Source organism: Gracilinanus agilis, chromosome X (assembly GCF_016433145.1).
Source record: "Gracilinanus agilis isolate LMUSP501 chromosome X, AgileGrace, whole genome shotgun sequence".
NCBI classification, from domain to species: Eukaryota; Metazoa; Chordata; class Mammalia; order Didelphimorphia; family Didelphidae; genus Gracilinanus; species Gracilinanus agilis.
Window position 1 is genome coordinate 3,696,436 of NC_058136.1, and position 12,049 is coordinate 3,708,484.

A 12,049-nucleotide genomic window follows, 5' to 3' on the forward strand; every position below is an offset into this window, starting at 1 on the left:
AAAGAAGGGGAGAGTAATGAATGTTGGAGGGGATGTGGCAAAATTGGGACATTAATGCATTGCTGGTGGAGTTGTGAACTGATCCAACCATTCTGGCTGGCAATTTGGAATCATGCTCAAGGGACTATAAAAGAATGCCTGCCCTTTGATCCAGCCATACCATTGCTGGGTTTGTACCCCAAAGAGATCATAGATAAACAGACTTGTACGAAAATATTCATAGCTGCGCTTTTTGTGGTGGCAACAAACTGGAAAAGGAGGGTATGTCCTTCAATTGGGGAATGGCTGAACAAACTGTGGTATATGCGGGTGATGGAATACTATTGTGCTAAAAGCAATAACAAACTGGAGAAGTTCCAGGTGAACTGGAGAGACCTCCGGGAACTGATGCAGAGCGAAAGGAGCAGAGCCAGAAGAACATTGTACACAGAGACTGATATACTGTGGTAAAAGAGAATGTACCAGCAACAATGCAATGACCCAGGACAGCTCTGAGGGATTTATGGTAAAGAAAACTACCCACATTCAGAGGAAGGACTGCAGGAGAGGAAACACATAATCAAAGCAACTGCTTGAACGTATGGGTCGGGGTGGACATGATTGGGGATGTGGACTCGAAATTACCACACCAATGCAACTACCAACAATTTGGAAATTGGTCTTGATCAAGGACACATGACAAAACCAGTGGAAATGTGCGTCAGCCATGGGTGGGGGTAGTGCAGGGGGTGAAGGGGAAAGTAGGAGCATGAATCAGGTAACCATGTTAAAAATGATTATTAATAAATGTTTAAAAAAAAGAAAAAGAAAAAGAAAAAAAAAGAAAAAGAAAATGGCAAACAAAATTCCATGGATAGCTATTGTCCATGTGCTCCAATGATTTGCACACAAGTGAACAAGTATTTTTTTACACATGAAAGATGATTTCCCAGGTTCTAGGTAACTGGCAACTAAGAATTTTGTGGCCATGTATTTTTAAAACCCTTTCCTTCTTTCTTAGTATCATTTTTAAGATAGAAGAGTAGCAAGGGCTAGATCAAGTGACTTGCCATGGGCCATAAAACTAGATCACATTTGAACCCAAGTTACCCCCAACTCTAGATCTCGTGCTCTATTTACTCTGATACCTATCTGTCACTGATTATCTTTTCTATGAAACCCTTCCCTTCTGTCATAGTATCAATTCTAAGACAAAAGAATGGCAAGAGGTAGGCTTTTGGGGTTAAGTAACTTACCCAGGGTCACACAGCTAGGCATCACCATGCATTGCCTAAGTCAGATGGCTATGCTGGCTGCCTTTCTCCATTAGAATGTAAGCTCCTTGAGGGCAAGGAAATCCTTTCCTTGTTGTGGTTGTATCCTCAATGATGAACAGAGTGCTTGGCAAGTAAGTATCTAATAAATGCTTTCATTTATTCATTCATAAATGATTCAGGAAACAATCAGCTATAAATGAAACTAAAAGCACTTACACATGGATTGCAAGATTTCAGAAAACAATTATTAAAAATTATATTAACATGTTAAAAACATTAAAAAAAGCACTTACAGAAACCATATATTTGAAATATTCTCAGAAATGCAAAGAGGAAATGAAAGAAGTGAATGACAAAGGAAGGTGAAAAAGAATGGCACTTTAAGAGAACTTAGAGAGCTTTATACTTTCATAAGCATTTGCTAAGCCTCAAGAATGAACCCAATTAACCACACAGACATCAAGGTAACAGCTAAGGGCCTCCTCTTCAGTAGCAAAGAGGCTATTCTTATATAGGTAATGGTGTTATTTGAATGTAAGACACAGAATAAACTTAGGCTTTTACAAATGTTTCTGATCCTATATAGTCAGGAGTTGGCCAATGATTTGTTTCATGTCACGAAGGTCAAACTGAGGGGCTCTTGTCTCGTCTAATTTCCCAAAGATTAATTATGGGATGGGTGTGGAAATCAGGAAAAGAAATAAATAGAAGATTAATAGTGATGAAAGGGAAAGGAGAGAGGGTCATGCTTTTAACCCTCTCCTGGCAAAGGCCAAATTTTATCTGGTCCACATCATTATAGGCAAAATGTTAGAGTTCAAAGGAACTTTAGGGATGATTACTTGCAACTACCTAATTTTCCAGAAGTGGAAAAGGGATATATGAAAGTTCATAAAAACTAGTTAATTCCAAAGCCAAATCTAGAATCCAGATCTTCTCATTTCCAGTCTAGGGATTTTTCCAGTATATTTTGTGGCCTGGAGATATTTTATTTCTTTCTAGTCTACTCTCAATTGAAATAACATCAAAGTTTATATCTCTAAGTAGCTGTATTTTTATTTCAAATTTTCTTTACCTGAGGAAGTTAAGTTAAATAGCCTAAAGTCATTATCTTGAGGTGAATTTCATTTATTCAACAACTTAAAATTATTTTTATTGATAGCCTTTGTTTTAAAATTGTCTTAATTTCTAAATATGCCTCCCTCTTCCCCTCCTCATTGAGCCATCCTATGTATAAAAAAGAATCAAAAAAGAAAAAACAAACAAATCAATAAAACCAACCAATATACCAAGTATGCCAATATATGACGTGTTCCCCATCCATAATCCACCACCTCTGGAAATTAAAAAAGAAACTATATTTTCTCATTTCTTCTCTAGAGCCAGTCCTAGCTATTATGATTACATGACATTACCTTCCTTCCTTCCTCCCTTTTAAACTTCTATAAATGTTAATTAAGTACTATAACTAGAGTGATGGGTATGGCTACATTGGAAATTAAGGTAACCCCTAATCTGTTTGTTTTTCTCTGTGCAGTTTAAGCAAATACATTATTGTGGAACAGTGAGTTATCTATGAAGCATATTTAGTTGGTGATGGCACTCCATTTGTTTAATATTTTGAGAGTCCCTATAATTCATGACAGTCCTTTGATCTTATCTTTTCCTTAGAGTAATCTCAGGAGACACTAGTCCATTATTACTCTCCCCTTCTCCTTCTTCCATTACAAACCTCTCTATAGTTTTAAAATCACCTAAAGAAATCTTATTTTCACTCTTATCAAAGCCAGATTCAACATAAGGAAACTGGGTCTTTGCCTCAAGATGTCAAGAAGAGAAAAGATAGGTAATAACTCCTTCCTAACACCTATCTTTACCACTCCTCATCTTGGTGGTCCTTTTCCTCCTCTGTAATAGGAATAAAGTAAAAATAAGGGTACTCTTGGGAGAGAGTGAAAATATCATCTTAGAATTTATTACATAGGAAGAGGAAAACCATACAGTGAGTAGAATATATTGAAGATTTGGAGGGTAGATTTGTTCAGAGACTGGGTAGATAGGAATTCATGATCTATATATGCATCATAACTCAGGAAAGATAGGAAGTTCTTAAGAAATTCTGAGGGCACAAAGAGAAAAAAAATCCCCAAAAGGAGAAAAATTCCCTGATAAGAATAATGTAGATGTATGGAGAACACATTTATTGACTTATACTTTATTTTATAAAATAGAATTTTACTTATATTTTCTGCTTTTTACACCATTATTGATTTCCCAAATATTCTTTTCCCCCCTCATCCCAGAAAGCCATCCCATATGTTTTAATGGTATGTTTTAGAGAGAGAAAAAAATAAGCACAACTGATGAATACATTGAAAAATTCCAAAAATGTAGAATACCCGTGGACCTCCCACTTATATGAAGAGGCAGGTTGGAAGTATTCTTCATTTTGATTTGTTAGATCTTTATAATTATGTTAAATGTATTTTTGATTTGGGGGTACAGTTCTTTCCATTTCTATTGCTGTAGTTACTGCATATATGGTTTTCTTGGCTCTGCTAGCTTCATTCACTCTGCATAAGTTTATACAGATCTTTCTATGATTTTCTAGATTCATTGAATTCATCATATCTTAGAGCACAGTTAATATTTCATTAGAATCATTTACAATGATTTGTTTAAACATTCCCCCAATTGAAGGGCATTACTTTGTTTCTAATTCTTAGCTGTTATAATTAAGTATTTCTATATTTTTGAGTATAGAGAGACTTTTTCATATTGATGGCTTCTTTGGGGTATATGCCCAATAATGAAGTTTCTGTTTCAAAGGGTATGGGCATTTTAGTCACTTTATTTCCATAATCCCCAATTGATTTCCAAAATGGTTGTGCCACTTCAATCCACTGAGCTACCCAACTGCCCCCTTATTTGTTCTTTATTTATTTAAGAGGTACTTTGATTTTATACAAGTCTTTTGTGTACTGTGTGGTAGGTTGATTCCTAAATATTTTGTAAATTTTATAGACATTTGGAATGGGATTTTCCTTTCTATTATTGCTCCTTGTGTTTTGTCCTTGTTATATAGGAATGCTGTTGATTTTTGAGGATTTATTTTATAGCCTGAGCTTTAATGAAGCTATTAACAGCCTCAATTAAAATCTTTGCTGATTTCCTAGGATTTTCCAAGTAAACCATCATGTCATCAGCATATAGGGATAAATTTATTCTTTACCAATTTTTACACATTTTATTTCTCTTCTCTTATTGTTGTTGATAGATTTCCAGAAATATATCAAATAGTGGGGATAATGCACATCCTTGCTTCATTCTTGTGTGAAATGGAAAATATTTTAGTGTATGCCTATTACATATAATGCTAAATTTTGGTTTTAAATAAATTCATTTAATGAAAATAAAATTAAAGTTCCTCTATGCTTATACTTGGATTTTTAGGAAAAAGAATGTTTTACTTTGTAAAAAGGTTTTTTCTGCATTGATTGAGATCATCACATGGCTTTGGATGTTTTGATTATTAATATGAATAATTATAGTGACTGTTTTCCTAAGGTTGAACCATCCTTGCAACCCTGGTAATATTCCTCTTAGTTATAATGAATGGTTTCTTAGACAAATTGCTGTAATCTAACATGATATTGCTTTTTGCTTAAATTTGAGTTGGCTAATAACATTTGACCAAAGTTTTCTTATGTGCTTTATCCTTCCCTGTTTTAGGTATTTAGGTATTAGGACTATATTTGTTTCCTTAAATGATTTTGGTCAAGTACTTTCTTTCTCAGTTTTTGAGAATTATTTGTGAAGTATGATTACTAGCTCTTCTCTAAAAGTTTGATAGAATTCTTCTATGAATTAATTAGTACCAGGAGTTTTTTTTTCTTTTGTAGTTCCTTTGCCACTAGATCTATTTCCTTTTCTAAGGTTAGATTATTAGGTATTTTATATTTTTGAAGTATTCTCGATTTCTTTTGTGTTTTTGGTTTTGGTAGCATATAACTGTGCATAATATGCTGTGGGTGTTCTTTTTATTTTGGGGGTTTTGCTGTGATTTTATCTTGTCTCCTTCCTATTTTGTTTTGTTTTGTTTGCTCTCTTCTTTTAAATCAGATTAGCTAAAGTTTTGTTAATGTTATGTCTTTTCCAAAAATCAGATTTTAGTATTATTAATCATTTTGATGAGTTCTTGGTTAAAAATTATCTAGGTCTCTTCTAAATTTTATTATCTCCTCTTTCATATTTATTTTAGGTTTATTTGTTAGTTTCCTCATTTTCTTTTAAAAATGTATATTTGTTTAAATACTTTTATTTTATTAAAATATGCTCATGAGGATATGATTATTTCCAAGAGAATTTCTTTATCTATATCCCAGACATTTTAATATATTGTTTCATCATAATTATTTATTGTTATATTGTTATTGTTTCTATTATTTGTTCTTTGATTCACTCATTAGGATTTCATCATTATGTCTCTGCATCTGTATGTTGTCTGTGATATGTGAATCAATTGCTATTTTTATTGAATTATTATTAATAAAGGATGTATTTCTTTATTTTTGCCTTTTTTTTATTTGTTGCAAAATCTCTGTGACCTTGTACATTATTAGTTTTTGGGAAGGTTCCATGTAGTGCTGAGAAATATACATATTCTTTTCCTGTCCCATTTAGATGTTATATGTCCTCCTATAAAACTCAAAAACTCTAGTTTTTCCAGCAATGTGTTCAGTTCCATATTTTCCCTTTTATCTTTCTGTTAGACTTCTCCAAAAATAAGACAAGGATATTGAAGTATTCTGTCATTGGTGTGTTACTATCTACATCTTCTTGTGACTCAGATATTTCCTTTATAAATTTGGATACTAAAATATTTGGAGCATTTAAATTTCTTACTTATATTGGTTTGTTGTTTATGGTTTCTTTCAGCACACATAGAAGTATTCATCAGTGGAACTCCCTCCTATCACTAAAGTAAAGCCTCCTACTTAACCTGCCCTGCTTTAATCCATTGCTCTCCTTCTCATGTACTCCAGCATTAGGCTCTTCACTTTCTGATACTACGAGAGTCACCTTTTCCTTGCTGATGGCTCCAGATTTGACTCTAGCAGACTACCCTCTCATCCCTATTTCCTTTCATTTACGCTCCCATATTATAAAGTAGTTCCACAAAAAAACCCAAAACACTGATTCTCCTCCTATAGACAGGGTGTTGCCAGGTTCTGACCATAATTCCTGAAGCCTTTCTCTTCACTGTTACCTCCACCTGATTTCTACTCTCACCTTCATATCCTTGCAAGCATTTAGAAAGAAGTCTGTTGCCAATCTTTCTACTGTTATTCTATTGCTGACCTTGTCTGATATGTTTAATCACTCTTCCTGTATTTCTTTCTGTTGTTTGGGATATACTCAAGAAGCAAATAATCTCTTCAATTCTAGTTTACTTTTAAAAAAGATTTCAAATGCCACTTTATTAATGAAAATCCCCCTTTTCCATGTATAGTTAAGCTCAGGGTAGGTCTCCCTGGGCTGTACTCTGATCTCTAATGCTCTTTGGAGCACATTATTCCATTCCTTCCAACATTTTGGAGTAGGTACAGAATAGTCTTGCATTATTCAAATTTCTTCTTCTCTGTATTTGAAAATCTTTATACAAATTGTTTGCATAACTTGTTTCTCAGCTGAATTGTTAAATTTGACCACTATTGTCTTGGAGTTTGCAGTCTTGTGTCCCTACCCCCTTTTTATAGAGATGATCTGTGAATTCTTTCAACTGGAATTTCATTACTTTATATGTTTAGTACTTTATTTGAAATCTATTTGAAGAAGCAAAAGGGTTTGTTGTGTAAGATATTACTAGACTTTGATATGAGTAAGAAATGGCATGTATGAAAAATGTGGCTTGGCATTTCCTTAACAAGCATTCTGAATTTGGTTTTAAAAAAAACCTTGAATATTAGTAAGGGTTCTCTAAAATTGTTAGGCGATTAAGGTCTAAAATTAGATAAGAGTAACACTTTCCATTTCATCTGAACCCAAAGCAAAATGATCAGCTCGGAATCTAAGCAATATGGAGAAACATCTAGTCTTAATAATTACTAGAGAAATATGCAAAATGGCTAATAGCAGGATTAGCGGGTTGTTCTGGAACTACTAAATTCCTCACATGGATATTGAGCATAAACCATTCAATAGACTCAGTCCTGTGATTTCCTAGAGGTAATAGGATTATTCAGTGAGAGTCTAGCCCTTATGAACTCTGCCTGATGTAATCACCATGTGGACGGACTTGAGAGCATGAGCAGGTATTCAATGACTATTTCTTATGTTTGCCATGTGAAGAAATGGCCTCTTGGATTGGCTTCTGTACTGGAATTAAGAGTGCATATGAAAGACTGGGGCAGGGGGGAGGCAAAGGTGGGGAGAAAGCAGATTTATGTCTCTTTCTTGGCTGTCTGCATTTGTTCAAGTAAGGAAGCAGGGAATGCCATAAACCTCCAAGTGTGGAAAAAGAATGAGTACCAGTGGCCTCTTTTCCCTATTTAAGTTGCTGTAAAGCCACAAGCACTATGGTTTGGACATTGCCTATATCTCTATGGTTCCTACCTATGAAAAGGAATGTTGGAAATAGAACACACTGGGCTGTGACCTTATAAACCTCAAAAAAGTCACCAGAGATAAAGGAGCTGCAGTCCAGGGCAGTCTGTAGCCAGTCAAGCCTGGTCCATCTGCATAGCCATAAAGGGCAATTCAGACCCATGTTGGCAATGAGCTGACCTCACAACCAAGATTCTGGGTTCTATGTGCAAGGGAGGGCCTCTGTCCATTAGTTATGTTACATTTGGAAGTGACTGACCTCTGACCTGCATGAAACATGAATGCTTTTGTAGTAACTGCTTTAATTTAAAAAACAAACAAACAAACCCTTACTTTCCATCTCAGAATTAATACGGGGTATTGATTTTAAGGTAGAAGAGGGGGAAGGGCTAAGCAATGGGGGTTAAGTTGCTCTCCTAGGGTCACACAGCTAAGAAGTGTCTGAGGCCAGATTTGAACCTAGGATCTCTCCCATCTCTAGGCCTGGCTCTCAATCCACTGAGCCACCCAGCTGCCCCCAAGTGCTTTAATTTTGAGCCCACTCTCCCAGGGATTGAGTTAGTGATGGTGAACCTTTTAGAGGAGTGGGTGATATAAGAAATGTCCTCAGGAAAGGGGGAGGGGAGAAGTCCAGACTCACATCCTTTTGGCTTTCTAGTAACAAATTCTGATGAACTCTTTGCAGAGAGGGCTCCAAGTGCTGGCTCTGGCATGTATGCCATAGGTTTTTCAGTGTGGATATAGGGTATTGGGAAAGCATATGTACTTTTGTTTTTACTATGTCTTCTTGTCAAATATACCTTCGGAAAAACTAATTGATGTCAATTGGCTAAAAGATACTAGGGTACTAGCTGTAACTTGTGATTAATGTGGGGAAAACCTACCAGAATGGTGGCTTGAGCTGATACCATTAGAGACATCACAATTAAAGAATCATACCCCAGGCATACTAAGGAGGAAATATAGCCAGCCTCACTCCAGGAACCAGAGGAGAATGTGAGTTGGAGAAAGGATCCCCAGAGTAGACAAAGTCTACACTATTTAATATGAAGCAGAGTTGTGGTTCAGATTTGGGGCCCAACAGATATACTTTTGTGTCTAAAGCCTTCACTGTCACAATGATGAATTTGTTCATGTTTCTTTGAGAATAAAAGGAAATCCGAGAATTTATTCAGGGCTCACTGTACACACTTGTAGGAGCTCCTTTTATGGATGGGCTGTACACAGTGAGGAACTACTCCATATTCTACCGCAACTATTTAGATAATCAGTAAAGACTGGGGATATTGTCGAGGAGGTTACTTGAATTGCCAAAAATAAAGAAGAATTTTTAAGAGAGCAGGTGTTTTTGTTCCCTATATTAATTGTTCACATTCTATACTTTGGCTTTCCTTGGGGCAACATAGTAACTGGGAACTCCCTGCTGACTTGAATCACAGCTAATATTCCCTCTCTGTGGCCAACTTGAACCTTCCTTCCCAGACTCAACCTTGGCTGTAATTTGGCTGGAACCCATTCCTACCTGTGACTTTGAGTTCGGTTGTACGTCGGATCAGTTTTCCTTCATACTTGAGTTCGCAAGTATAATTTCCTCCATCTTCTTCCTGGACCTCCTGGATAAGAAGAGCATTGCCTTTCTGTATAATTACACTCCTCCACATTTTGGGCTTGCATTCCTGCAAAGAAAACAGTTGCCAGTGAGGAGAGATTTGGGTCACCAAGTCTAACATCAGCAATTTGACAGTTTTCTTTGTTTTTATGGCTATTTTTCTTGGCATTCAAAATATACATCTAAGACAGCTAGACAGCATAATAAACCAGTGGGCATTGTACATGACTCAGATAATTTCCATGTTGCAGATAAAATACAATTTGAAGACCTTGCGCGGAGAGCATGAGCCTTCTGGAAGGCAGGCTGCATAAACAAACAACAAGGGGAGGGCCAAGCAAGAGAGGTATGGCATAATCAATGACTGAATATTCATGACCAGAATGTCCCAGTACTTTTGGTCTGGCACTGCTGCTTCCTAAGAGATTGGAAAGGGTGTTCACTTAGCCATGTAGTTGATATTGGGGGAGGCACAGTCATCATTAAACATTCATGTAGGCATTGAAGTTGGCAAAGTACTCTGCAATCATTTATTCATGGTCCATCCCAACAACTCTGCAAGGGAAGCCATTGCCTAAAGCCCTATTTCAGAAAGGCCCTAAAATCAGTCTCAGAGACTCTCATAGATTTGTTCTCTCCAGAGGCAGCTGGGTAAAGGAAGGAAACATATTGCTATTGTGTAAGCATAAAGACATAGGAGGTCAGTAACACGAATGGAAGGGGACTAAGCTTCTGGAGCCACATCTTTCAATGGCCAATTGCTCTGGGAGGCAGAAAGAATCTTGTTACCAGGTTAAGATAGCTCAAATCCTTGAAAGGACAGGGAGTTGAGCCATTTTCCCATTATTCAGCACCTAACCAGAGGAGAAAGAAGATAAGATGTAGTCTGCTAGGCCTGGATATTTGGCTCAATTACTTGGGTTCTTGGAACTTTGCCCATCTGCCCTTTAGAGGCTATCTGCAATGTGCTTATAGTTGTTGACGATTCATATGGCTTCATCACTACCCAAGTACCATCAAAGAGTGCTGAGTGATGGAAGACAGTGAAAGGGAAGCCTTAAGACACATTAATTATTCACTGCAGCATAAGGAAAAGGTCTTGAGCAGTGAATGTGAACATTTAGCCAGGCTCCACATCCCTCTGGCTTTCTAGTAACAAAACTCTGTGCTGGGATGACAGTGAGTGTGCCCACAGAGAGGGCTCTGAGTGCCCCCTCTGTCACATGTGCCATAGGTTTGCCACCATGGGCCTAGAAAGAAGCCCTTGAATAGGAGTGGTATTCACTTTCTCCCTTCCCCATTATTCTGCATAGCTCATTCCATATCTATATCTTCAAGCACTAAAATAGTACCACAATTGCCATGGGATAGGGGGCTATGGAGCTGGCCTTGAAGCCAGAAAAACCTGAGTTCACATCTTCTCTCTGAAACTTACTAGCTGTGTGACTCTCAGCAAGTCTCTGAGATTAGAAATTGGAGAAAAGGTGCTGACTTGTGTAGGCAGAGGGACTTTCCTCCACTGGGAGCTCCCTATGCTAGTGAAATCACAGGTTTAGTCCCTAACTGTAGGGACTGGCCTCTGAGAATGTGGATGCTGATGTGCCCTAAGAGACTGAGGAGCTATATTGATATCTTCTCTCACTGGAACACAATTTGTGCTTTTACATTGGCAAGGGTTTTGACAATGAAAATGGCACTTGCGTTTATGAGGATAATATTTAAGACTGATACTTCCTTTATGTCCAGGACAACAGCTTGCCTATGACATTAGGGAGTAAATAAAAGTAATTCCATCTAGGACCTCTAGATAAACTCCCTCCCTGCCCAAGGTGCTGGGGAGGTGGTGGTGGGATATGTTTAGAAAAAAACAGTGAGGAGTCTGTCTGAAATAATAGTAGGTACTATGTGTCTTGTGGGACTGAGCACCTTTAAATGACTTGCAGTGAGCTGAACCTTGGGCTATATGGTGGCTGGGGAGGAGGAAAGGAAGTATAGACACAGTCACAGAGATACATGCCCCACCTCAGAACTACCCCCTCCACACCCATCTGACTGGCAAAGTCACTGTGTGATAACAATCTACAAATATATTCACTCCCAGCTCCTGACTCCAATCATCTCTAATTTCGAAAGAAACATTATGATGGTCATTAAACTAAAATACGGCCCCCTTTGGCATTTGGGGGATGGGAGGAAAATGAAAAACAAACTCCTTTATAAAATGGGCCAGAGACTGGGATGTAGGGTAGATCCTATGGAAAATAAATGGGGATTTTCTCTTTCTGATCTCTTTTATTTCCCTCAGTACCTTTGGTCTGGCTCACCAAGCCACTTAACACTGTCCAACAAGCCTGCATCAGGATGTTTTGTTTGGCTCTCTGCTCCATGGTCCAGGGGAGATGCTGACAAATTCTGGAGAGGGTACACAGCAGGGTGACCAACGGTGATGAGAGATTTTGAATAAGGAATGTTTAGAGCAGAGGAGAATGTGAAGTGATGTGTGTGTGTGTGTGTGTGTGTGTGTGAGAGAGAGAGAGAGAGAGAGAGAGAGAGAGAGAGAGAGAGAGAAAGAGAGAGA

At 37.4% G+C, this 12,049-nt stretch overlaps 1 protein-coding gene across 1 annotated transcript in view; it reads right to left on the reverse strand.

Annotated features, from left to right (window-relative positions):
* IL1RAPL2 (interleukin 1 receptor accessory protein like 2) overlaps nucleotides 1-12,049 on the reverse strand; it is a 550,737-nt gene that overhangs the window by 444,150 nt on the left and 94,538 nt on the right. Inside the window, exon 4 of the mRNA XM_044682654.1 lies at nucleotides 9,385-9,538. Within this exon, the coding sequence (XP_044538589.1) occupies nucleotides 9,385-9,538 (154 nt within the window). The remainder of the gene's footprint in view (nucleotides 1-9,384; nucleotides 9,539-12,049) is intronic.